The 27,105-nt window shown below is 39.8% G+C and overlaps 2 protein-coding genes across 2 annotated transcripts; both read right to left on the minus strand.

Moving 5' to 3' along the window:
• Nucleotides 1–476: 476 nt before the first annotated feature.
• DDX46 (DEAD-box helicase 46) lies at nt 477–20,306 on the minus strand. The gene is made up of 23 exons (XM_048319861.1): nt 20,226–20,306; nt 17,703–17,885; nt 17,306–17,446; nt 16,296–16,413; nt 15,977–16,142; nt 15,524–15,675; nt 15,084–15,197; nt 14,315–14,480; nt 13,824–13,944; nt 13,305–13,480; nt 12,754–12,875; nt 11,865–11,943; nt 9,983–10,065; nt 8,958–9,122; nt 8,444–8,606; nt 7,349–7,542; nt 6,674–6,811; nt 5,877–6,026; nt 5,057–5,254; nt 4,266–4,484; nt 3,593–3,737; nt 2,891–2,964; nt 477–2,425 (listed from the first exon to the last, which is right to left on the minus strand). Exons 1-23 carry the CDS (start codon nt 20,240–20,242, stop codon nt 2,378–2,380), a joined length of 3,132 nt encoding a protein of 1,043 aa, XP_048175818.1. The 5' UTR covers nt 20,243–20,306; the 3' UTR covers nt 477–2,377.
• A 140-nt stretch (nt 20,307–20,446) lies between these two features.
• CAMLG (calcium modulating ligand) lies at nt 20,447–26,864 on the minus strand. The gene is made up of 4 exons (XM_048320116.1): nt 26,672–26,864; nt 25,099–25,553; nt 24,144–24,209; nt 20,447–22,402 (listed from the first exon to the last, which is right to left on the minus strand). The coding sequence occupies exons 1-4, from the start codon at nt 26,832–26,834 to the stop codon at nt 22,211–22,213; spliced, it is 876 nt and encodes a 291-aa protein (XP_048176073.1). The 5' UTR covers nt 26,835–26,864; the 3' UTR covers nt 20,447–22,210.
• Nucleotides 26,865–27,105: the final 241 nt, after the last annotated feature.

Here is a 27,105-nt window from a genome sequence, read left to right on the forward strand (position 1 = left end):
AAAACAAAAACCCAGCTCTTCCCACAACTGGCAACATGAATCTGACCAGGGCAGATTCCCTGGAAAGCAGCCAAATCATGATGTTTATAAAGATCTTGCCTATATCCATGGACACGCTTGCAAAGAACTAAATATAGCGGTTTTCATTATTAAATTGTATCTTCTCCAAACTTTTATTCTCATCTTGTTTCCACTGTTTTTTTCCCTGTGTATTTGTTAATTTGAGAGTTTATTTTCCACCGGCTTTTATGTATTTTGCTCCTGTTTTCATGTATCCAAACACCTTCGCTGTGACTTTCTTCCCTAAGTCTGGGCTGTGTCACATTGCATTTCCAGCACAAAAACAAAAGTACAAGCTGCTGTTCACATCACCCTACTCCAAACAGTGTGAGGTTCACTCTCATAGGAAAAAATACAGAAGCAGTGCAAACGCAGAAAACAGAGGAGCTATTCAGAAAGACAGTTTCTGAAAAATATACATTGAAATTACTTTTATTTTTGCTGGAATTAAAAAAACATAGGAATATTGACATTGCATTTAAAACCCCCAGGAAGTTAAAGATTATACATTGTTGTATCTCTGAAATCCAATAAAAGTGTCTCCATCATGCATTTTTTAGGAGATATCACTGTATGAACACGTTGAACCAAGATTTTTAAAGATGTGTCAGGCTGTCCAAACTCCACAGTGCTCTCCATTAAATACACAAAATGTGTCACTCTTCTGGGAAGGGACACTGTCCAAAAGGTAGACAATTCAACAAAGAATTTCTAGGAAAGACATCAAACCCCAGTTCTTATGGGAAGGAAAACTTAGATGTATTTAAAGGTAATCAGAGAGCTTTAGTTTGAGATTTCTGTTTTAGGTTTGGAGAAATGTTACTGTATGTGCTGCTTCTCTCTGTTCTACTCCATGTATTAATACTGGCAAGTACCACATTAGGGGTGTTCTTATCCTAAATGTAGACTCTTAAGCTGGTGTAATCATTCCTTTGCATCTTCCCCGTACTGCAAATAAGGTACACTGACAGGGTAACAGACAGTTGTATGCAAACACAGAGAGTCATTTAAATTACCTGAAGTTTGGAAAGAAAAGTTGTGAATTTATACAGCCATGATGCAGATTGTATGATTTGTCTTCACCGGGGTTAAAGCAGTATATACACAGCTGGTTTAAAATGACACATTTCTTCTCAATGTGTCAGGTAAGTAAAGCTTTCTATGAAAGTCCTTTTGAAAGTCATCATCTTCAAAGTCTTGCAGCTGCTAGAATGAGACAATTCAAATTGCTACAGCTTTGGCTCCAGACAAGCAGACAGGAGTTAAATGCTTAGGAATAGTGTCCATCATGAATCCTAATGGTTATGGGGATGAGACCTCAAAAACATCGGTCTTGCCTGTCCCAGGAGCTGACTGACTGCAATGATAGCATTTGTGGCATTCATTCATAAATATCACTATACATTTGTACTTAAAGCCATGTCCTAACAGTAATAAAGACAACAATCCTGGGGGAATAATCACATTAAATGTATATATAAGAACACTATAAAAGAGTGACAAAGTTATATTTCATTACAAAAGAGGTTTCTCTTTTTTTTTCTGCTAATTCCTTTTTAAACTAAAACAGGCTTTCATTCTTATGTCACCAAATGGGAAAAAAAAATCAAATCCTAAAATTCTGATGTTTAGGAAAAAACAGGAAAACTATTGTCATACTACAAAACATTTCACTTTACAACAACCCCAAAGAGTTATCTATTATCTGGATGATGAAGAAAAAATGGGACATGAGAAGGATAAGATCTTAAAACATTTTGAGACCTTGGGTATTTTTGGATAAAATTCTCTATTCTGATCAATGCAAGACTCTCTGACCTTAGGGGGACATTTGTACAGGGAACAAATATATGTGGAACCAGCCAGAGAGATGCTATGGATCAGGAGAAAAATCCTACCTTTATTTTGGTGTTTTATCATTTTTCCAGTATAAATTGATGTGTGAACCATCTCAACAATACGAAGCAGGTACATTCTAACAATTTCCAACACAAATCCCAACACTTTAATTTACTTAACAGTATACTGTCCGTCAAAAAAATTAAAATCTGTTTATTTCACATTCTTTATGATGAAAAGTATATAAACTGCACTTTTAAATTAAATCATGTTCCGCCAAAACTGGTCTGCTTTAAGACTGATAACTTTAGTGGAGAGAATTAAGATGCTTCAGCAAGTATCAATTTTCTGTTAAAAAATGTCCACAAGACGAAATAAAAAAATTCCTTAATTTACAATAAGCAGTGTAAACAGCAAAAACAACAGAAGCCACAAAGTTTCACGCACCAGCTGCTGGCAGACAGGTAACTCCAAATGCTCATAAAACTTTGTATCTTCCTTTGTTGGTTGGTTGGTAAGAATTTTGCTGCAAATAAAAAAAGAGGATAATCACAGTTAAAAGTGAAGAAGGACAAATGAATTGCAGTAAAACCCCACTAGGTTATTAGCTGGGTATGTTGTAAAGCTACAGCAAACCAGATCTCTCAACACATATAAAATATTAAAATGAGGGGAATCATTCTCCTCTCCCCTGCCTGATGGTGTTGAAATTAGGAAATTTACTGGGACCAAACTCTTTGAGGGGTCTTCATTCAAAAATCTCTGTCAATGTGTTATCTCCATCTGCTGGCTGGATAGCAGCCGTGTTCTGGCTGATTAACCAGTGTAATGGATTTTTAGGCTGTTTAATAGAACAGTGGTTTTGAGATCTGTAGGTCCCAGTCCCTGATATTAGTAAAACCTTATGCCAGAGCGTCAACATTTGCAGAAGTCAATCTCATAAAGCATACATTAAGACACTTTCCCTCTGCATTCTGGATATTGTACTCACCAATCTGATAAGCTCCTCTTTTATAAGTCGTGTGATTTCTGCCTTTGCTTTCTGTACAGCCAGTTCATTGGCACCTGAAGATAAAAATATGTATTATAATCTTACACAGAAAGTGTTTATGAAGCTTACAGAATAAACATTGCTGCCTACTTTCAGAAGCATAGTAAAACTTGCTGAATATCCTCAGCTATTTGGTGAAGAACACTCTATTGCACAGAATGCCACAGCTTGACTGAGTTCTCTTTTAAGAAAGATACTCCAAACAGTCATAAATGATACTGTTCAGAAATATGTAGGATTAGAGGTTTCTTGATAAAAAGTCAACCATCATGACATTTGCAAAGTTTTTGTTGTAGTAGTTGATGCAATTTCTTATACCTTTAATAGCCTAAAGAGAATTCTATTTTTTCCCTTATTTTACACTGGCATAGACCTCTTTGTGCTTATTCTTTTTCCTCTTTTCTTTTCCTCTCTTCCAAACTGATTTCATAGATTAGCTGTTGTTCTGTCACAGGTGAGGAGAAGCCTCTCTGTGATCCCCATGGATCATTTGATGAAGTGTATTAAGATAAACAAGTGTTTTTCAGTAACTACAGTGAGTCTGTAACTCAAGTGTCTGAACACTGGCTACAGAAATTCCATGTCTAATTACAAAACTAGACTCAGAGCTGTAACAGAAACATTTATAAAAAGAATACATACTTTCTATAGCCAAATAAATCTTTCTTTCTCCTTCCTTGGGTTCTTTGCCTGGAGGGAAGTAAGTTCCCCTGATTGTAATGGCAGCTTCAGAATATTCACTGATTCTCTGCAGTGCTTCTTTGGAGGTAACTTTCCATCTGGCAGTCTGCAGGGTGAAGGATATGGGAGGATCAACAAGGAGAAAGGCACCACACAAAATAGCAATACATTAGTTCTGCCAACGTGGGCAGAACCTCAAATATAAATACAGGGAATTTGTACTTGATACTGTGAAATATAAATCCTCAAAATAACAGAGGAGGTAGATTAGAGCAGCAATATTCTGAACGGCAGAAATACTCAGGTACTAAAAAAAGGACAAAGAGCTGTAGCAGTCATGGCAGTAAAGCCTTTGCAAAAAACACCAGACAGTGTCAGAGATTTGGGTATTAGAGAAGTGAGTAGAGGGTGAAGAGATTTTTGTCTGATAATGAATACTTGTTTTTCTGATACTCTCTGCAGTAAGTCCAAAGCATTGCATTTATATAACCTGAGAAGTAATCACAGATAATGTAGTAATTTCAATTAGGTATCATCAGAAATAGAGACATAATATTTTATTGGTGTAAGTATGAAGAGAGGTTTTGTTAAATAATGATCATTTACACTTGATTATAGCAAAACAGTTACTTGCCTGTGGGAAGTCATTGATCTCTAATTCTTCTTCATATCTCTTAAATGACTCATTCTGTCCTCCATCCTGTTTCTCTTCCTCCTGCTTCTCTATGGGTACATAATTGAGCTTGGCATTGATTTTTTCAGCCAGTTGCTCTGCAATGGTCTTGGCAGACACAGTAGGAGCTTGAATTGTGCCTCCTCTCAGGATAGCATTTGTAGCCTGCTGCATCACATCCTGTAAAAGCAGAAGTCCATACTGAGAACAAGGTAGCCAAAAAAAGTCCTATATAAACCAATAAGGGTTTCATTAAAGTTCTCTATGTAATGTAATTGTCTACATAACAAATACACTCTCCAGACTTCTGCTCTTCCTTTCTTCCTCTCAACAACTCCCTTCACACCTCCAAATAACTTACTGGACTTTCATATTTTCAGCTTAAAATATCTTTGGACATTCCAGAACAATTAACCTCAATCTAAACACATTGTACATCACATGTACATCTCATGCTTCAGCAGAGAAAGATGTTCTGCAACTCTGCCAAAGCTGACAAAACTAATTGTGCAATGTTATCAGTAAAGAACTGACTCTTTGCCAAGGCAAAGCATTTATGGTTCTGTAGTAAGTCTTATAAACGTATCAGCTCACTTACAAATCCTATATAAGTAGTTAGCCCAGCCCAAATGAGATAAACAATGCAGTATGTCACTAGTGTGCAGAAACACTAAATCAAATGGCAGACACAGAACAAAGAACTGAACAACCTTTATTAAAAAAGAATAACATTGGTCTGTAAAGAGCCTGACCTTAAAGTGGAACGGGACCATGACTTGTGCCTCTGCTCCAAGATTCTTCTGGGCATTGATTCTCAAAGCCAATCTTTTAGCAATTTCCAATTTTTCTGCATTCCCGGCTGATGGTGTAGGAGCATTTGATGTTCCTGGTGCTGCCATGTCTTTTACTCTTTTCTTTGAATTGAACATGCTTTCAATTTGTTCATCAATCTAAAGAAAACAACAATTATATGATCACTGCATTTACCACTATATAATCTTATCATCATGGAGAAAGAAACACTAAGGGGCATTTAGTTTACATGCTTTTAAAGAAATTAATCTTGTAGAAATGGCAGAAGCCTGCCCAGAACTACAGCTCAACAAAAAGATGATCTAATCAGGAAAATGTCTGAACACAGTGTTTACTTGCAAGTCACAAAAAGGAGTCTATCAAACATTAAGAAAGGAATCTAGTAAGATTTAGAAATAGGAAATGCTACTATGAATGTCTTTAAAGCAATGCAAATAAAAATATGTTTGCAATTGAGGACAATCGTTCTATTTCACTTACGCAAGATTATTATCACAAATAATTTATGTGACATTTACATAACTACACACATTAAGTGTAAAACACCAGTAAGTCAGAAAGAGACACTGAAGATCTTCCTAGATCTTGATCTTCATAGCTGTATCTCTACATTTGAAGAATACATATGGTCAGTAACAAAGGTCACAGAGTAACTGAAATCCATGCACTCTGCAGTGTGTGATGTAACCTACTGAGGAAGAAAATCAAATGAATTGAGAAAATCCATAAGCAACTTAAATCCTATTCCCAGATGCTTACATCAACAGCTGTATCTTCATCATCTGAATCTTGCAAGCCAAGAGCTGCTTTTTGTAGCTTCTTTCTTTCATTAGCCAAAGCCTGTTCTGTTTCATCAAACTTAAAACCTTTGCCAGAGAATCCACTGCTTTTCTTAATCAACTTTCCCTCCTGAGAACAAAAACATGTATTATCATACTTAGGAGTTTCAAATTCTAGTTCTGATAGTCATAAAATAACTGTAAGATTATACAAATAATTTTGAAGTTCTTCAAAAAGCAAATCCTAGCACATTCATAAAGCTCTTCAAACTTAAAAGCTGCATTTCACAATGAAATGTAATAAAAAAACCTCTGTTAATTCAGCAGAGACAATAGCCTATTGGGATTTCCTGTAAGTATACATTTTAAATGCTTTTCAAATGCAGTAAAAAAACCCCTCCATTTTTTAGTATCAGAAGAACTCCAAAGTCACCGTTCTCAGCATGAGCGAGATCCTCTGATGGCGAGAGCTCTAGAAATAATCATACAAATTCTGTGAAAGAACTTCATTATCTTGTATGTGAATCTTGTTAAAAGCTGAAATGCCCCTTATACCATAGGTATTTATAACATAACAGGTGACAATATTTAAATTCTCAAGAACAGTTCTTTAAATGACATTCAAGATCCCAATCTTGAGGTCCCTGATACACTTAGCTAAGCACACACTTGTTCCCAGTGAGGTGACCCCTGTGTGTACACTGGACAACTGGACCCACATGCATACACAGGCATTAAACCTGGACCAAGCCCCCTAGAGAAGAAAGAATTACTTACAGCCTTCTGTTGGTCTTTGAAGTCAGCCCAGAGCTTCTCCAAATCAGTAGGAATTGGATTCCCAGACAATTCCAAAGCCTTAATGATATCACCAGCATAACGTGCCTGATCCTCAGTAATGAATGTATATGCATACCCCTGGTCAAAATTAATTTAAGAGACAATTAGGAAAAAGTTCTCAAGACACTCCATCTCTAAATTTATTGAAGCACCCTTGCACAGATGCTGATTTCTGGTCAATGAAACTAACCACAACAGTCATGCAATAACGTTTTTTTAGTGGAAGTATAGAATGAATAATGTGATTTCCCAGGAAGCTGATAAAGAGGTAATCATCCAAAGATGGTAAACACAGAAATCTTTCCTTCCAACCAATCTTGTCATGGTTGAAAGCTTGAAAAATTAAAATCTTATCAATTTAGTAGGGCACATTTCCAACAGTAAAAAACACCCAAACTTTCAGCCACAAATGGGATTTAAAAGAACACTCATACATCAGAAGAACATGTAAGTTCCAAATTTCAGAGTGCTGAAGTTCAGAATATATTAAAAACACTCTTCACACCAACAACACAAACTACTCCCTCTGTAACTATCCCTTGGAACAACTTCATCAAGCAAGAAAGAAGGGGAAAATGCCAGTACTAACCAAACCAGACAACTGAGTGAACATACTTTATTGCCAGCTCGCCCAGTGCGGCCTGCTCGGTGCACATAGTCCTCATAATGGTTGGGACAGCTGTAATTGACCACCAGCATCAGCTGCTTCACATCCAAGCCCCTCGCTGCTACAGACGTGGCCACCAGAAGTTTGCAGGTTCCATTCTTGAAGTCATTAATAATGCTGTCCCTGTCATACTGATCAATACCTGCAAGACAAATCAGTTAATTATAAAGCTCTGCTTCAAGCCATGAGAATTTGTACCCAGGTCAAAACACCCTCCAACTTCAAACAACCAAAATCACAAGCAAAAAAAACTTCAATACATTCACACTTTCAAAGGCAAAGTACACTAGCCAAAATAACCTCTATTATTTAGAATAACTTTTAATTTTTCAACTATCAAAAGATGTTTTCCCCATACCAAGACCTTCAAAAGCCTTTTATATATTATTTTCAATTTTCTACTTCAGCTGTAACCTCATCTGGAGGTTTTGTCTGTTCTCTAAAGGCAACAGAAATCTCAGAATAACAAGAATATTTTTCCCCTTTTCATTACTGCATTCCTGCTGGAAAGTGATTTTGTACTTACTGGTTTTATATAAAATGCTCTAGAAAAATAATGTAAGTTTTAAAATATACTGGGATGGACAGTATTGTAAAGAAATTTTTCTCCTCTTGGTACTTCCATTATATTACCATTAGTTGATAGAAGGAAAGTAAAGCGACAACTGCTGTTACTGTGGAATCTCAAATAAAAATATCATGTGATACTGCCCAATGGCACTCACTACTCCACAATAACAAGTAGTTAGCAATATTCCCTGAGAGGTGTAACAGTCCTCAGTAACAGTCTCAGTAACAGTCCTCTTGCACAGACACAAGATTTGGCATCTGATGACATCTCAAAGGGAACAATGAAGAATAATCACACAAAACTATAATGTCTACTTCAAATTAAGAACAATTATCTTACCCAATTACAAAGCAAAACCTGCTTATGAAGAAATAATAACTGGTACTATACAGGAATAAAGTGATTTTTAACTACTGGATACCAACATTCTAGTCGGGAGTAGTTAATATAAATCCTTAAATTTGCAGATTACCTCCATGAAGAGACAAGCAAGGATAAGAGGCCCTCATTAAATCTTTCAACAACCCATCGGCGTGTTCTTGTTTATCTACAAATATAATAACAGATCCTTTCTCCTGATAGTGTCCCAGTAGCTCCAGTAACTTCAGAAACTTGTTCTCCTCCTCTATGACAATCTGGAAAAAGACATACAAAAGCAAAGTAGAAAGAGTATAATTTGTATCTTGAGTCATTAAACGAATTCAGAGTTTATAAAAGTAAAAATCAAGAACAGGAGATGACTTTTTCAGGCTGTTCCCATACCTAGTGGTAAAACTGCTGTTCATCTTAGTGCTACAAACCAACTTTAAAAATTACACTGCATTTGCAGATTAGGGTGTTGATTTATTTTGAGTTCATGTTTAATAAGGCCACTAAACTTCTAAAAATAAAAACTCTGTGGGTATACTGGCTTATATTCAACATTGCTGGGAACAACCTTTTGCCAGCAAATGAGAAAATAAGCAAGGCAGATGTGTGATACTGACCACATGTTGCTCCACATCAGAACAGACAACACTTCTGCCTCCAACCTGCACTTCTATAGGTTTACTGAGGATCCTGCGAGCCAGGGCCTCCATAGCTCTGGGAAAAGTAGCAGAGAACATGACAGTCTGACGGTCAGGCCTGACGTTGTCTACAATGCGCATAACCTGTGGTACGAGAACATTCCCTGTTAATATCCAAGTGCTGTAACTCAATTTCGCACACATACAAAGCTGTCATCTTTAAAGTCAGGTAGTATCTGCACCTCACAGACTACAAAACATTCTTTATGGATTTCCTCTTGGCACCAAGCTGCCAGCATTGGACGACAGGCAAAACTTGCTGGATTGAAAACTAAGTTGCATGGCAATATGCAATCTGGCAGCATCTCAGCAAAAATCATAGGAAATGAAGCAGAAACCCTACAGCTCAAGAAATAAATAAAAGGAATTTTCCTAGTTTTGGAGAACAGTATAGCCCATGACAACTGAAAGAGCCCTGGGTGTCCAAAGTTCTCAGCAAGTAATTAGTCAGCAGCACTTCCAACATTTTGCTCCTATCTCTTGCCAAGAGGCATCAAAGACTTGATAAACACATTACAACTACTAATACAACACCTGTATCAAGGGATTACACAGGGATACAACATGGCCACAAGTATTCAAAATGAGTGTGTAAAACACCCTGTGTATTACAGAAAAATCTAAGCTATACAGGAATTTATTGAAAGTAAAACATAGAATCCTGAATGCTTTGGGTTGGAACGAACCTTAAAGATCTTCTAGTTCCAACCCCTTGCCATGGGCAGGGAGGGATACCTTCCACTAGACGTGAGGATAACGTGATGTTATAATAATGTGACAATAGATGTGAAAATAATAGAAATACTAGAGTCAGCTTAAACTGCTGTCCATATGCAGCACACCCTTTTGAACACCCACTGACAGTGTAGTAATAATGTAGCATTGCAAAATCCTTGATGTGGAAAATAGCATCTTTTGGCACCATCCCTCATGTCATGAATTACCTGAGGCTCAAACCCCATGTCAAACATTCTGTCAGCTTCATCAAGTACAACGTACGTGACTCTACGGAGATTTGTCACCCGACCTGTGAAAGGAGAGGAAAAAACACATGGGAAACAAAACCAAATGGAAATCTAGTTTCCCTTAGGAATATTTTTTTAAATGTTATATAGTCTCACTATCTTCTAATAAAGACATTAATTAATATTTTAAAAAATTCACTAGATGTGAATTTTAATGTTCACACTTTAATCACACATACATTCTGGGAAATGTGTAAGTATGCACAAGGCCCTTTTAGTTTGTCAAACTCTTCTCTTGCATACCATCATAGGGCCAGAAGAACCTGAAAAATTCAGAAAACTGCCCTCGCCAAAACACATCATAAAACTAAGACTGAGCTGAAGCAAGGAGCCACATCAGCCAGTATCTGACAGCGGCACCTAGAAAAGAACATATTAGAGATTACAGCGCATGTGTGGAAGGCAAAGCCCAGTGCTAACTGCTGCAGCCTCAGAAAATTCCTTTATACACAACCTGTAATGCTTCCTTGGAGCTAAGAATAACTATTTGAGGATAATCATACTAGTTCTAGATCACTGCTAATAATAGGCATAAAACAGAGTAAGCAAGTCTTTTCAAAATGACTATATAAAGATTAAAACCTACCCAGTAACACTCCTGAATTTAAAATCGAGAACCACCCCAAATTCTGGGACAGGTTGAAATAAAATAAGCAAGTTGTGTTTCTGTGAACATTTTGAAATTATCATGGACAGGATAATTAGCACCCTTCCCAAACAAACAGCAAAGAGACTCCCTTTCATGAGAAGGACTTAACTCAAGGATTTTAGAATCATACTGTCAAACAATATAAATGCATTCAGTTCCACAAAACTGTGGAGTGACACTGCCAAATGCTCTCAGAATGGAAAAGATTTGTTACATTTTCTACAACTATCACTCAGACTTGTGCCTATCAACCTACAGAAGAATTTGGTCCTCTCAGCTTTAGCAAATTGTAGCTGAATCCTCAAATTACTTAGGACATTACGCGCTGCATTTTTTAACATACGGAATTCATACTTAAGGAACAAAGTAAGTATTTCTTAATATCTACATATCTATTTAACATCTTAACACTTTCATCCCCAAATAGTAACTTCGTAAAATTACTTGGGAACAGCATTAATGTACCTACCTTTGACGATTTAAGTCTTGGAAGCCCAGTTCTATATGTCTTGAAGGTACTTTTTTCACAGAAGTTAAATAATGTCAACAGTTTAGTAGAGGTTTTGATGTGGAATAATTTAATAATAAAACTTTATCTAATAAGCATGCAATGGTTACACTAGGACAAAACCTCTTAAAGCTGCAGTGGCTTGGTTTAATCAAACGGAATATCTGATATAAGGTCAGTTCTTTTACTTTTGAGCAGGTATTTAGGGAGGGCTTCTTTATCTATTTTTTAGAGCAAACAGATAAAGGCAGAGTCAGATGCTCTTGTAAAGTGGGGAACTGCTGAGCTACTCTAACATGAATAACAGATCAACGGGCAGACAAAATAAGCAACTGTTACATAACCTTTATCTAAACGACTTGAAGTTAAAAAATTTGGACCAGCACATCTCAAGTTTAGCAATGATAAACATTCTCAAAAATGCTTCAAGAATGTAGTATTTCCTGTCCTCCCAAAAAAAGTCAAACCAATATATGCTTAAACCTGTTATTAGTGCTATATATTCTCAAAAGCTAGATAGTGCAGCCTGAAGAGATATAAGAAAATTCCATAAGACCATTTAGCAAAATACATGATCTTCTGAATTTGTTAGAATTACACAACAAATGTAAAAAATTCTCCAAAGGAAAAGGTTTTCTACTCACCATTGTTAGCTGCTAACATGTCAATCATACGTCCAGGTGTGCAAACAATAATTTCAGCACCTCTTTTGAGTTCAGCTATCTGATTTCAAAACACAGTAAACAATCTATTAGTTTTTGCTTTGTGATTTCTTTCAGGTTTTTTAAAACATATATCACCTTGCAAAAAAGAAAACCACCTACATTGTAATACAGCTGTTCTACTAATGTGAATTAGGTAAAGATTTTTCATTAGCAATTTCTTTAAGTCTTCAGAAAACTTTGCTTCCAAAAAGAGTAATCCCTGACAGCCTGAGTTACCCCCACCTGAAGTAGTTTTAATGAGGATATTTCTTCAATGCAGTTAAGAGCCTGTAAGAAATGTCAGTGTTACATCAGGGACAAGTGATAGCAGACACACCATGTTCCATCACAGATGATCACTCCTGTTGTTTCCATAAATGGGTGGGATGGGGGTGTGGAAACCCTTGAAATTAATCTCTAAATTACTTCAAGATGCAATATTTGATAATGCAATAAACCAATGTTATCATTTTCTGGCTTTTTTTATCTTAAGGGGAACTCTCAGAAAAATACAGCTTCTTAGTAACTTTCAAATTATTATATCCCACTAATAATTCAATTTTAATTTAATGGTCAGTACATACATAAAGAGAAACAGTCTGAAACATTTAAGGATTGTATTTGAGACTTTCCAAAATCTGTATGTTTAAGGCTAAGTTACATGCAAAGCTTTTTGCATTATTACCATTCCCACTGAGCAGATCAATAATGAAGACTGCAAATGTACTGGAATCATGGAAAAGGAAAATCAACTAATTTTGCTGCAAAAGTAACATTAACTAATAAAGCCCAAGCATTCTTTGACAAGACAGGCATGTGTTTTGCATACCTGTTCACTGATTCCTGTTCCTCCATAAACACAGACAACTCGAAGCCCAAGTGTCTTTGAGAATTTCTTGCACTCCTTGGTAATCTGCAAAGCCAACTCACGTGTAGGTGTCATAATGACAGCTGAAAAGCAAAACATTTTCATCATACATTGCAATATAAGAGATCTTATAATTTACACAATAGAAATTAATCTTTTGTAATGATGTTTACAGCAATTTACTTCCTATTTTTAAGAATGCAATTTCAAGGAAAAGATAATTGAGACTATGAGGAAGGAGTGGAAATCTGGTCCAAATCTAAAAATCAAAGGAGCAAGGTCTCCCAGATATGTGGACATGGGAGTGCTATTGAAACAACATTAAATAGCACTGTGATCATAAAACAACATTAAAGAGCATGGTGATCATTAACTAAAAAAAAAGCCACTTATCAATGGATATTAGTAAGCACTTCTCCCTATGACCAAGAGAAGAACTGAAATCCCATCTAAAGCATATACTTGAGGTTATATTTATTTAAATAGTAACTTTGAAAATAAAATCTTTTTACCTATGGGACCTTCTCCTTCTTCTAATGCTCTCTGATCCATAATGTGTCTGAACATGGGCAAAAGAAATGCAATAGTCTTTCCACTTCCTGTTTTAGCAATGCCAATCAAATCCCGTCCATTCATAATTGCTGGAATAGCCTGGGTTTGAATGGGAGTGGGCTTTTCATACCCATGTCTTAAAGAAGGAAAAAAAAAATTTTTAAGAACAAAATAGAATTTGACAGATGTGAATCATGATGTCATGCTAAATTTTTTTGCATATTCATATTTATATATACATACCAGTGCAATTCAAAAAGTACAGTTCAAAATGAGCAGCAAAAACATGATACAAACGGCAGAGACTAGTTAATAACAGTAATTGAACACTGAGTGACAAACACTCTGATGACTATGTAACACTTGCAGACCTGGACATGTGGCATTATGCAACAAAGTAAAAGGTCCTTCTCATGGACATGCCACAGAACACAGTGAGCAAAATCAAGGATGATACAGTTCATTAAGTGCTTGCTTACTTTTTGAGGGCAGTGAGAATCTTCATGGAAATACCACATTGTACCCAGGTTTTTATTGGTTTGGGACAGCCTTTTCCCTTGACTGTAATTCCTTCCAGCTCCAGCCTGTACACATTTACCTCTGCAATAGAGTTTACATTATAACAGAGTCAAACTTGACACTTCTCTACTACCTTGATCAAAAAACTCTTGCTTTGTCCCTTAACATGAAATACTAATTTTATCACTACCAGAAAAACAGCTTTTTGCTTGTTACACGTGAACACAGGAGTTAGGCTGAAAGGACTCAGATTAATTTTCCAACCAAAGACTCATATATAATTATGGTAAGTTATCAACAATAGTGAGGCACCTGATTTAACACTTTTCTATAGCAAGCTGCTCCAAATGCTTTTTATATTCCGAAAGCATTTGCTGTTCCACAGCACACTGAAATCCACCATTCTTTTCTTTAATAGTGCACAAGGTGTTCTGGTTGTATTTGTCTTTACCTTCTTGAGTCATTTTAGCTAGTTCTGGTACTTCAACATAGAAGTTTTTCCTGAAAGGTTCATATTCTATCTTTCCATGATCCACTGGTTCTAGCAGCTTTCTCTGCTTGGTCTGATAGCCAGTCAGGGCAGTCTGAAGATCAACTTCCTCCTCTTCTGAGGAATACTGTAGAGATCACAATTTGTGTGTATATTAGGATTAATGAATTATGATGGTGTTTCCTTTTTTCATTTATAGCGAAACTATTCAGAAGAAACAAGTACTTCTTACTGTATTAGACATGAAACTGAAGAGCTGCTCTCAGCTTAAGAGGCCCAGTTGTTCCTTCCCCTAATTCTTTCATGTTTCTCCCAAACCTTAACTCTCACCATGTTCTGTATCACTTTCACAACTTTACCAATGCCAGCTACCAGGCCTGACATTCAGAAATAATCACTGCCATACAAAAGAAACAGTAAGAAAAAGCAGCCAACCAGCAGACTAGTGTCCCACTGCAGTCACAGATCTGACAGATGTCCCCACCTCAGCTTTGAAGGAGCACCAATAGCACTGGAACTGCAGCCACAAAGCATGGCCTGACGTGGCTGAGCTCCAGGGCCTGCAGGTTATTGAGTCTGTGACTCAGGCAAGGCTGTCCCTCCACAGCCTCCCGAGCAGCAAAATACCCACACCCTTCACAGCTCTTCAGGCCAAACACACACACAACCACAGGAAGCAAGAAGAGGCACTTTGCCTTTTCACAGGAGAAATGAAAAATATTTCCATTACCTCCATTGCATCTTGGTCATTCTCCATGAGCTCCCCTTTCTTCTTTTCTGACTCAGCAGCTGCCTTTTTGGTTGTCACCACGGTTACCACCTTGGTAACAGTTGGTCCAGTTTTCTATAAGAACAGTTTAAAAAAATTAATGCACTACTGTATAAAACAAAACCCATCCTGTAAAAAACATACAGAATATTTGTACTTCTGGATGCATTATGCTGAGCATTTTTTCCCCACTTCCCTCAGTGAAATGTTGTAAGAAAAATGCTTGCTAAAACAGTTGCATAAAAACACCAGGAAATGAAAGTGAAAGCAAACATGCATTAAGTGCATCTAAATTCTTGCTTTTTTGCACTTCCCCCATTTTTTTCCAAGCCATTTTGCTACTAAAACACAAAGTTATCTTTGCCTTTTAAAAATAAGTAATCTTTAACAGGTGATTTTACCTTTTCACTCCCACCTCCACCTTTCACACTTCTCATATTGAACTTCTTGACCTCTTCTTTTACTTCTTCCATATAAGCATCTAAAGGATCTAACTCCTCATCTTCAACCTCATTGCCTTCTTTTTCTCCTTCTGCAGTTTCCTCTTCATCATCTAATAACAGCAAAAAAGATAGGGATAAAAGACAGGGAAAGATGTAAGTCCTTGTATGTGTCAAATTATTGTCTATCCAAATAATTACAGCCCAGTGTTGTTACTATATAATTTTTCCTAATACAAATCTCTCCAGTTGGTTTATCAAAAATGTATCTTAAACCATTTGACACCATGACCAGATTTAGGCTTTATCGTTTTATGGTTCATATTCTGAAGAGTAATTAGATGCTTTAAGATATTGTAATAAAAATATTACTAGGAACAAAAGTATTCTGTTATATATAAAGAGGTTAAATACCATCATCATCTTCTAAACTCCATTTTTTCCCCTGTTTCATCTCTTCAATTTCTTTTTTTAGCTCTCCTATGTTTTCCATTGCCTTCTTGCGTTGTTCTTCCCTCCATTTCTCCACTCTTTCTTTTCGTTTTCTCATTTCTTCTTCTAGTTTGTTCTGATCAAAATTCTATGATAAAAACCAACCAAACAATGAAAATTAATAGCTGCTGGCTTTAGCCTATGCTTATTTAAACAAACATAACCATTGAGTAAGCATGCTGCAGAAGACTGGACATCCACAAACTTATCTTGTAAATTTACAAGTGCTAAAAGTCTCTACCTCAGTAGCCACGGCATTTGTGGTAGCATCTTTATCCTTCTCTTCCTCTTTGTCGTCTTTGTCTTTTTTCTTTTCTTTGGAAACTTCCACACCTTCTGTCTTTTCTTTAGATCTTGATCTGAAAGGTAAGATCAAAGGTTTCTTAGAACATTACAGCTTTCCTCAGGGGGAGGATACATATATGCTGGACAGAAACAGAACTATGATTACCCTGTTATGTTTTCAAACACCTTACAAAACACACTGCTTCCCAGACAATCTTTCCATGTCATGGAATTATTTCCTCTAACTACCAGAAATGTCGATGCTAACCCAATTCACTGTCATGTGCCTTTCTCATTTCTTTGCAGACTTCATTTCAGAGCTCTTACAATTGATACTCCAGTTGTTCTGCACTTTATTTTACACCTCCTTGAAGTCAGCATTTAGAAAAGACATAGAAAAAATTTCCTGTTTGTGGAATTTCTAGAGAAAGGTAAAGTGATCTAGCATATTGCCACGGAAATGTGAGCATCCCCCTAAAGACACCATCCTGGCTGACAGACAAAAGCCCTTCTCCCTGGGAAAAGCTACTCATGTGGTGCAAATGTAACACTTGCTCTGAATTCAAAACCCATTTATCACAGGTTTTACTGTCCTTGCTTGCATCCAATTTAAAAAAAAAGAATGCACCTAAACTAAATTTGTGCTAACTTACAACAATAAATATAAAATTCACTTTAGCTAATTGAATCTCATTAAGCTTTTTTCTTTGGGCTATTCTAATACAAAACATACACTTATTCCCAAAGCCTTTGTGATTCCAGCTTGTGATGATTTCTTGAGTGTCATCAATGCTTTTTCTGTATACAGACTGTTGCTACCATTTATGGACTTCCCACTCATTTTACAGCAGAGCCTGATTATAGTCTGTTTGCAATTATATCTGAAAACCCTATCAAGATACATTTAAAAGACAATGACCTTCAGTAAGCTTTCACACATTTCTAAAGCCACGAACACAAGAATACCTGTTTTCTGTTTTCCTATTCTTGCTTGGACTGGAGGATCGAGACCGTCTCCCTCTACTCCTGCTCCTCGAGCGCCTCCTCTCTCGGCTCCGGGATCGTCTTCTCTCTCGGCTCCGTTCCCTTTCTCTACTCCTTGAACGTCTGACACGCAACAAAATTGTCTTTACTACAACTTTAGCCTTCTGTTGAGGAACAGGTTATAAAAGGAACCCACCAATCATCAAGACCACTAAGAACTTATAAACTCCAGCACCAGCAAGCCAGAAAGCATTTAATAAGCAAAAAGCCTTAAGCACAGTGAAATCTCTGGCGGACATCAGCAGAGTAACTAACTGGAGTGGGAGAACATCAATATTCAGTGGACAGGCTGATGCTTTGACTGGAGCCGATGTCTTACCTTTGACGCTTTCTGTCCCGCGAGCGAGACCTTCTCTTGTCCCTGCTGCGTGACCTCTCCCGTCTTCGATCCCGATCCCTGCTCCTGGAGCGCCTGTCCTCACGTTTCCTCTTGTCCGATGGGGAGCGACTCCTGGAACGGCTCCCGGAGCGCCCCCGGGATGCAGAGCGCTTCCGATAATGCCTGTGTGGCACATTCACACAGCGTGAGCATCAGAACCACGCGCAGTTAAATGTGTTTGTGAGGTGGTCAAGCAAGCAAAAAAAATTATCTTAATTTCTTGGACTTTTTAAATGTCTAAACTTTTGTAATCATCTTGCCAAACTGATTAATATATATATGTATTATATACATAATATGCATATACACTCCTAATGATGCTGAAATTAGAAGGATTATTTGGTCACAATTTTGTTTTAGTTTTAGATTACTACCACAAGCACATCATGAGAACACCAGAGCATCAAGAACAATTTCCTTTTCAGAAATCCACTGATATCTGTTTCATATATAGGAAAAGCTGAAGGCTCTTTGAAGCTATCCCAAAATCTGTCAAGCAAAAATACTGCTCTTTGTTGCTTTTTATACAATACGTGTTTACTCATGCAAAGTAGGTAAACTATACCTTTGCTCAACAGGAAAGCTGCCACACTGGAATTAAAGAAACATAAACCCCTGAGGATGCGATACAGCTGTGGTCAATACCTTTACCATGCTGACATCAATAGAAATTCCATAATATCAAACCTCCCAACAGAAGTTGACAAAAGTCAGCAAGACTTGAGGGGTGTGTGATGGAGATGGGTGTCTCCTTTCCTCCCCTCATTAATGCTCTTATCCCAACCACACTGTGTGGCATAGCAGGGCTAGGAATTTTCTAGGAAACTCTTCATCTGAGTGTACAAGTCACAGAGGGATGTTTACTGTGACCATTTCCTCTTCCTCCAATTCCAGATTTTTGGTCACCATGCCAGAATAATTCCCTTGTTCACTCTCCAGTGGCTCAGGACTCACAGACCCGTTCTCCTAACGAGCCCAGTAGTCATGCTAGAGAAGCAGGAAAAAGCAGAGAAGGCAAGACTTTAAGCCCCCCAACTGCTTGTTTCACTTCTATCGTAGTATTAAAATAGGTCAGCATTAAAAATAACAGTATATTTATACTTAGTCTATGTTATGTGGTATATTTAGATACCACGTGCATTCGGAGTTCATACAGTAGCACATCCTGCCTATCAGTAGGATAACTGAGTGCCAAGAATATCTGTCAGCATTGAGATTTTAAATTTCTTTCCCGTCTCCATCACAAACTTCCATGGGATTTGCTCTATACTTCCTCTCTTTCTAATATTTTAGTTTTAGAGAAATAATTTTGTTTTTAAGTTTTTTTCCTCTACACTGTGCAATAAAGCCAAAAAGATGATTTCAGGTTGCAGAAGCCCCAGTGCATGGAACATTTCTTCACACCAACCCCAGCACAGGCAGCCCCCACCCATGTCCACTCACCATTCGCTCTCACCCACTTACCATTTCTTCACTTCTAAAACTTTTCGTACGTTAAAATAGAAAAGTAATACAAGTTTAAACCCACTTTTAACATTCCTTTTAGCCCAAACAGAAAAACCTCGTCATTTGCAGCAGAGAAGCTATGCTGTGACAAGCAAGGGAGTCCTGCTGGATGGAGTGCCAGAGCTTGGCTTTCAATTCAGGTGGCTCTAACGGGTGTCCTGTACCGCCCACTGCTGCCCCAGCTCATTTGGAGCTAATTTAGGTAGATTTGTGGGAGTGCCCAGCTCTGCACTAGATCACTAACTTGAGCCTAAGGTTGTTAAAATTTCAAGTCATCTGCCTCTCTTGGTGTAAATCTCCGTTATAGACCTGGAAGCTGTTACAGTGTAGTACAACCGCATGTGTGGCCTGTCGTCTCAGCTTTAGTATTAAAATCTAATTAAACTAGGAAACAGAGGCATATACCCGACAGCACTTGCAAACTGTGGCATCGGTTTAAAGCCTGATAGGTGTGAGCAGCTCCATACCATCTGGAGCACAGGCTTGGCCCGAGACACACGGAGCACAGGGGGCCATTACTGCCGAGCTGGTTACAACACTAACTGGGTCTTTATATCAGCTGCGAGAGAACAAAAGATACGCGATCCTGCATAAGTACAAAAGGCACAAGCAAAAACATCTAAAGCAGATTAACCCCCTTACGTGGCTAATTATGGCATTTTGGAACACGCCGGCGAAGGCCGGAGGAGTTCCAGGAGCCACGGGGTCGGTGCCGGTGAGCCCCGGCACCTCGGACGCACCTAGCGCTGGCACCCGCGGCCCCGGCCCTGCCCTCAGGGCCGGCTCCAGGCCCGGGCCCTGCCGCGGCGGCCTCAGCGCGCCCGCCGACCGGGAGAGCCCACGCCACCCTTTGTCCCCCTTACGGCCGCCTCACTGCGCCGCGATCCTCGAGCGAGCCGCGAGCCCCGAGCGCGCCGCGAGCCCCGGGCGCGCGGGGCGGCGGCGCCGCTCCCTCACCTGGACTCGCGGCCCATGGTGGCGGCGCTCCCGCTACACGGCGGCGGCCATTCCGCGCCCGCACGGCCAGAGCCCGGCGGGGAACGCCGCCCCTTCCGGCCCGCGCCCCGCGCCGGCGCCCCCCGGCGGGCGGAGGGCGCAGCGCCGCCCCGGGCACACGGACGGGGGCACGGGAACCGACCCGACCCCGCCCCGGCCCAGCCGCACACAGCACCAAGGAAGCGGGTAGCAAATAGGCTTTTAATAGAAAACAATCGCTTTGGCAGTAAACATTAAACAGAATTATGTACACCAACAGAGGTAAGGTAAAAACGGAATAAAAGAGATTGGTTTCTTGGTCAAAGGTTGTTTCTTGATCACCATTTCTTCATCGAGATTTCTTGATCAAGCACAAGCCCCTCCTGGTGCTCTGCCCATGCAAGAGTATTTACCTGATTAGTGTTAAAAGTCTTTATTTGTACGTTTGGGCATATAAATAGAGAATCAGAACAAGTAACTTTTGAGCAAACTCATTATTTACATATTTCAACCTTAATTTAAATGACTATAATTTCAATTTGCTAAAATTATTATCTAATACAAATAAATTTAAAGCTGCTGAATCAATATCTGTGCTAATAGACCTAAGTCAGAATTTTCTGCAGCCCAGCCCTGTACACCTGTAATGTAATACTCACTGTAACATAATCCGTTAAAAAAACCCATGAAGATGGTCAAATCAAAACACACGGTTCTTGTATTCACGCCACAAACGTATCTAATTTAAAAGTCAGAAATGCATCACTAAAATTACAGAAGGAAGCTTTAACAGAGAATAATCAGCTGAAAGCTGAGCCATTTACTTTAGAGCGGTAGAATCAAACACAATCTGCTCCCTAAAAAAACCTCTGCAGGCAAATACCAAGTTAAATATGTGGTTTACCATGCTAAAAATATGCATCGGCCTACATTACCTGAAAGTCCAGATTCTAAAAAGAAAACTACAAACTGAAAACACTACCAAACTTAGCTTCAATAAGAGATTTTCGAAGATTATCAGCATTTAAGTGGACAATTTGGAATGACACTTCCTTCCTCTCACTGTGCGAAATTCATAAGAGACTGAAAACAAAACAGTTTCCCTTGTAAGTTTTACAAACACTAGAGCAAAGATTTGATACGGCAGGTTGGGTGCCAATATATACAACTTCTCCCTATGAGATGAACCGTTAACATTAAAAAAAGTGTCAGAAAGCACAGACAGATGTGAGCTGCGCTAGGATTAGGTTGCTGGAAACTCATGAACAGATGAGGTTAGTTTTGTTTCTTCTTACTTTTTGATTAATGACCTTTGTAAGCACCAGGACTTTCTTGTTGGTTTTGCTTAGCTCTTTTCCACTATAATCATCAAATTAAATTAATTACAATCACAAGTAATGTACAGCAAGGCAAGGATCAGGACAACAAAGTGGCAAGTTTCACCAACATTCTCCAGAAGCAGCTACTTGGTTCAACATTCTGAACTTGAACATTTGAAGAAAATACAGGGATTTTCTTTAGAGCTTTCTTTAAAAAATGGGACCACCACAAAATGAGCAGGTCTTGTTAGCTATAGTCATAGAGGATATACACATATATATGGTTCTGCTGAAGGGAACTCTCTTCTTGTTCTCACTGAAAAGAACAAAGGCAGCTTTGTAAATGTTTATGAAGGAGGCTGAGAAGGGCATCTTCTAACTAAAGCAAATAAATCATCCACTGACACTTGCATCCGAGCCTTCACATTTGTAATACACAGACACAGTATTTAAATAAACTGAACCAACACGACTGGCAGTCTGGGAAACTGCTCTCCCTTTCCCAAAATGACTGGATTTAAGGCTCCTTTCAAGCATTCCAACAGGTAAGAATTTTAATGACGGTTTAGACCTGCCTGCAAAGTCAGATGTTAAAGGAACACAGTCCAGAAAGCTTTAGTGTAGCTACTGTGTGGAATTCTACAGCCATCATGGTGCTTCAGAGCCAAAAACCAAAGTAAGTTCATGGCAAAAGATAAAAGTAAAGAAATAGACACAAAGGTCTGTGAAAACATCTCCCATTTTGCTGTAGGTGTCCATGGAGCGACTGATCACTTCTGCAGGGATTCCAGACAGGAGAAGAGCAGCAGTCAGTACTGTCGTTTTCACCTTCTTCTCACACTAAAAGGGAAAGAAAAACCAGTGACGTTAGTTCCTCTAATCCAATTCTGCTTTACATGTCCCCAATGTTGTGCCAATTTCACACATTCCAAATTGGTTGGTAGGAGTAGCAGGTTTGGATTGATTCTCTCCAGACATGCCCCAGGATTCACAGAACTTATCCTAGACACAGGTTCCTGCTGTGATGGACCCACCAGAGGCGAGCGAGAGGCTGGTTAACAGCAGATAAAATTCATCCCGGATATTCTGCTTCCTTCACACTATTGCTCCCAGCAGGCTGAGAAGTGAGGCTGGGCAGCTGCTCCTGCATGAGTGGGAACATTCCCAGACAAGGGAAATCTAGGTGTAAGAAGCCAAGCCTGGCATCTCCACTGGCAGAACTGGATTAATCTCATCACACTATTTGCCAAAACACAGAATCCCAGAATGGTTTGAGTTAGAAGGCACCTTAAAGCTCATCTCGTTCCAACCCCCTGCTATGGTCAGAGACACCTTCCACTAGATGGGGTTGCTCAAAACCCCATAAATACTGTTAAGTTTTCTAACAGAAAAATTATTTAGAATTGAAAACCAACTGTTTCTGTTTTAGAACAACTTAATTTTGCAGTTTTATCCTCTGAACTCAGAAATGCTCCGAAACCTTTTGAAAGCTGTTCCATCCTTAAGATGAGGAATCCCAAGGATGCAAGTCTGACAGGCAGGAAAAGGTGATAGTGGCTGAAAATTCTAATAATTTGATGATACTTGCTGGATAATTTAATCCAATATAAATTAAGCTTTCAAGAATATTTCTGTATTTCATGGGAGAAAGATGAAGGATAACAAAGGGATTGACCTCACCCAGGTCTAATTGCAGTAAAAGCAAGTTGTGGAAAGGAAACACCTATTTGAATTCTGAAACTGAAGAGCTGATTTTAAGTACACAAGAAACAAGATCAAGATGTAGCAGATGAGCTGGTGCAAATCTAAGGCTAATTCTCCTGTTTTGTGTTGTGACACATCAGCTTAGAATGACTATTATGATATACTTAACTACAAAACAACTGCTGATTTATTCTGATTTTCTACAAGTAATCTATTATTCCTTTTAAAATGCAAATTTTCCCTTTTAACAATGGATCTAACATCATTCAGTCCCACTCTGCACCGCAGACCTGACAAAATCATCAACCTAACAAATGCTTCAGCACAATTACCTGTTGTAAATAAATAAAGCAAGGGGTATAGCAAATCTTGCTAATAAGCAGCAAGTTTCACACACAAATAAATGTCTCATTTCAAGCTGCCATTTAAACAATACCAGCAGTAGAATGCAGAGTCCTTAAAACCCAATGTTCTGCCTCATTTTTTAGCAAACACTCTCCCAAATTTCATCCAGATATTACATGCAGAACAGCTACTTAGCAAAACAAATAATAATCAGAGAAGAGCATGGTCTATAGAAAAGCAAGTTTCCTGAAGACATGAAAGAACTACCTGGATTTCTGGGTCAGATGCTTTTAATTAGGCTACAGCTAAACAAGCTGCTAGTCCATGTTTTCACTTCAATTTTAAAAAAGATCTGGACTAAATCTGGAAAGATTAAAAACTAGTATAAACTATCAGCATTGGTCATTCAACTCTACAGTTTAAAACAAGGGAAGAATACTTCACATGCATTGGTCCTAAAGCAATACAATCTAAACACAAGTTTATATTGAAAACACTTCAAGTTAATCTAATTCTGAAAAAAGTATTTTACCTTTGGAAAGTACTTGGACAGTCCCATGTAAGCAAGTTGTAGAGTAAGAAATGGTGCAAATATTGACTGAAGGAACAGAAAAGAATATATAAAAATTAACTTGGTCAGAACAGCTAAGAAACACACAGATTTAATGCTTCCTAAGTCATAAAAGAAAGTTAGTACGTAAAAATTAATTTGTGGAACAGAGCAACATCATTCTTGAATACTACAAACATAAGTACACAAGTTTCATGTCAAAGATAAGGTTCTGCCCTATTTTCTTTGAGCCTAAAGAACTGAAATGACAGAAGAGAATAGCAGAGTGTAAAACTGAGCCCAGGGATCCAGGAGCTGGTAGGCTGTACCTGCCTCACACCTCCGCGCTGTTCTGCAAGGCACTGCAGGGGAACTACTTTTCCCAGGTTGATAAATGAGTAGGATCTACTGATCTTGGGACAACAATACTCTTAGAATCACAGAATGGTTTGGGTTGAAAGTGACCTTAAAAGCCATCTCATTCCAAACCCCTTCCATGGGCAGGGATACTTTCCACTAGACCAGGTTGCTTCAAGCTCCATCCAATCTGGCCTTGGACACTTCCACAGATGGGAACTTTATTCTTACTCTATTATTCTTTTGTAGACCCCGAACTAGAGGAGCAGCTGACTCATATGCTCATGAAGATGGGAATAAACTTGCAGGGGACTTAAGCTGCAGCAACTATTCCAGTGCATCTGCTCCTGAAGCACAACAGACCAAACATGCTACTCTCAGTGGTTACACAGTGGCTGCGCTGGTAGCAGATGAATCTCATTGAATTCAGCAATTTTTTTAGGTTTCATACAATTGTTGGAAATGTAAAGAGTGCCTGAAGTTCCCAACTTGGTCATTACTGACAGATGTCAGCCCCAGACAGCTCCCAATAATTTGCACCAGCCAGCAAACCCCAGCAGGATTGTATCCCTGAACTCACCAGGTACTTGCACACAAAAGCCCTGACCGCGATGGCAAGCAGAGCACATCCCACCAATCTGAAAATGCGGAAAGAGTCAAACTCCTCTGCCGCATTCCCATTCTCTTGGCTTGGCTTCTCACTCATCAGCTGGTTCCTCAGCTTCAGAGCTTCATCAAATCTGGACAGGTACTGCTCCAAGCCGTGTCTCGGTGGCCGTGGTGCAGCCTCAGAGGGCAGGTCTCCCCTGTGACGGTGACGGAGCTCACCTGTCCCGTCAGTGACCAGCTCTGGGGCTTTACCAAACAAGTCCTTGTCCCCTCTGAGCTCTGCCATGCTGCCTGCATGGTCAGTCGAGCCTGTCACATTACACACAGAGTCACCAAGCACAATCCGCTTGGAAACTGAAGGAATGGGAAGGGAGTTTGATTTATCTTGCTCATGCTGAAGCTTTGATTCTGTGTGACTTTCATCATCTAAGGAAGAGAAATAAAAACACAGTTATGCACACTGGGTATGTGGAACAACACTTTAGCTATACTGGATCAGGATCCTGGGTCTCTGCTTCCCAAGAGAAAAGACAGATTTATGATTAAAGAGGGCACTCTTCATGGAGCAGACACAAGACAGAAAGCTGTGCAATGCAGGTCGGAAGTTGAAGATGTCAGTCAGCAACAGAGAAATTAAAACACTGAACTTCCTTAAGCAACGGCACTGCATGCACAAGCAGAAAGATCCAAATACATGGATCAACATAAAAAAAAGACAAAGATTTGCATAAAGTGAATCAACCAGAAGAGCATTAACACCTGACAAATAAGCAGACAAGAGAAGTGCACTTTGGCTTGCTGTCTACTGTCAGAGGCAGGGCAGCGTTAACCTGCTCTGTATCAAAACTGAAGACCCATCTTACAGTGAGGGAGGCGATAGCAGAAAACAAAAGCCAAATCAAGAATGGGTCTGGTCCTACCAGAGAGCAAGAACCAACACTTCAGGAGTACTTTTCAAATGTTAAGTCAGACTGATTCATGGCTCATAGGCATCCCTGTAAACCGAAATCTGAGAACTCTTTCCTGACAAAACAGCCTGTTTGAAGAATGTACAGAAATATAACTGACCTACCTAGGATATGGTTCTGCAAGAAAATTCTGCATGCCAACCACAAACATCTATGTCACTATCCGAATGTGAGATAACTTTTCTATAAAAAGCCAGCTATGAAAGCCAGCAGCTACTGACTAAAAACATGGGGGAGGCTCATCCTTCCTTCAACTAAAAAAAACTACTTGCAGTGAAATGACAGCTTATCTGCTCGCTAAGGACAGTGCCGGGCCCAAGTCCCGACCTTCTGACGGCACAGGGATTTTATGGGCGGGTCCCTCGCGGAACAGGGCAGGTGGTGCTGCTTTGAAGCATCCCTGCGAAGGAAGGCGGCACTGAGGGACGGGGAAGCCAGCCAGCCCTGTCCCTGCAGGGAGCCAGCCGCTCCGGCTCACCAGAAGACCGCGGGCAGCGGTCACGGCAGGAGAGGCTGAGGCGTCAGCGCACCCCCGGAGCCCTCACACAGCCCCGCCGCACCCGCCACGGGGCTCACCCTTGCCCGCCGCGGGCCGGTGGAAGCCCATGATGCGGTTGATCCGCTCCTCCGAGTTCATCAGCAGCTTTCTGCGGCGCAGCTCGGCGCGGCGCTGGGACGCCGAGAGCCCCGCGGGAGGCCCCGGGGGTGTGGGCGCTGCTCCCGCGCCGCCGTCCGCCATCCCCGGCACCGCAGGCCCGGCACCACGGGCCCACCCCGCCCAACGCGCAGGCGCCAGCACCGCCCGCCTCAGCCGCTGAAGCGGCCGCCGCCATTTTGCGAAAGGGCAGGAGAAGGGCGGGGCCCGCCGGGAGAGCGCTCCGCGCCCCCTCTCTGACGGCGCGGCGCCCACACTCAAGATGGCCGCCCCGGCCTCGGAAGTGACGTCACGGCGCGAGAGGCAGGCAGTGGCGTGAGGGCGGGAAGGGGCGATGGCGGCGGTGAGGCGACCT

Source organism: Corvus hawaiiensis, chromosome 15, assembly GCF_020740725.1.
Source record: "Corvus hawaiiensis isolate bCorHaw1 chromosome 15, bCorHaw1.pri.cur, whole genome shotgun sequence".
Classification (NCBI taxonomy): Eukaryota; Metazoa; Chordata; class Aves; order Passeriformes; family Corvidae; genus Corvus; species Corvus hawaiiensis.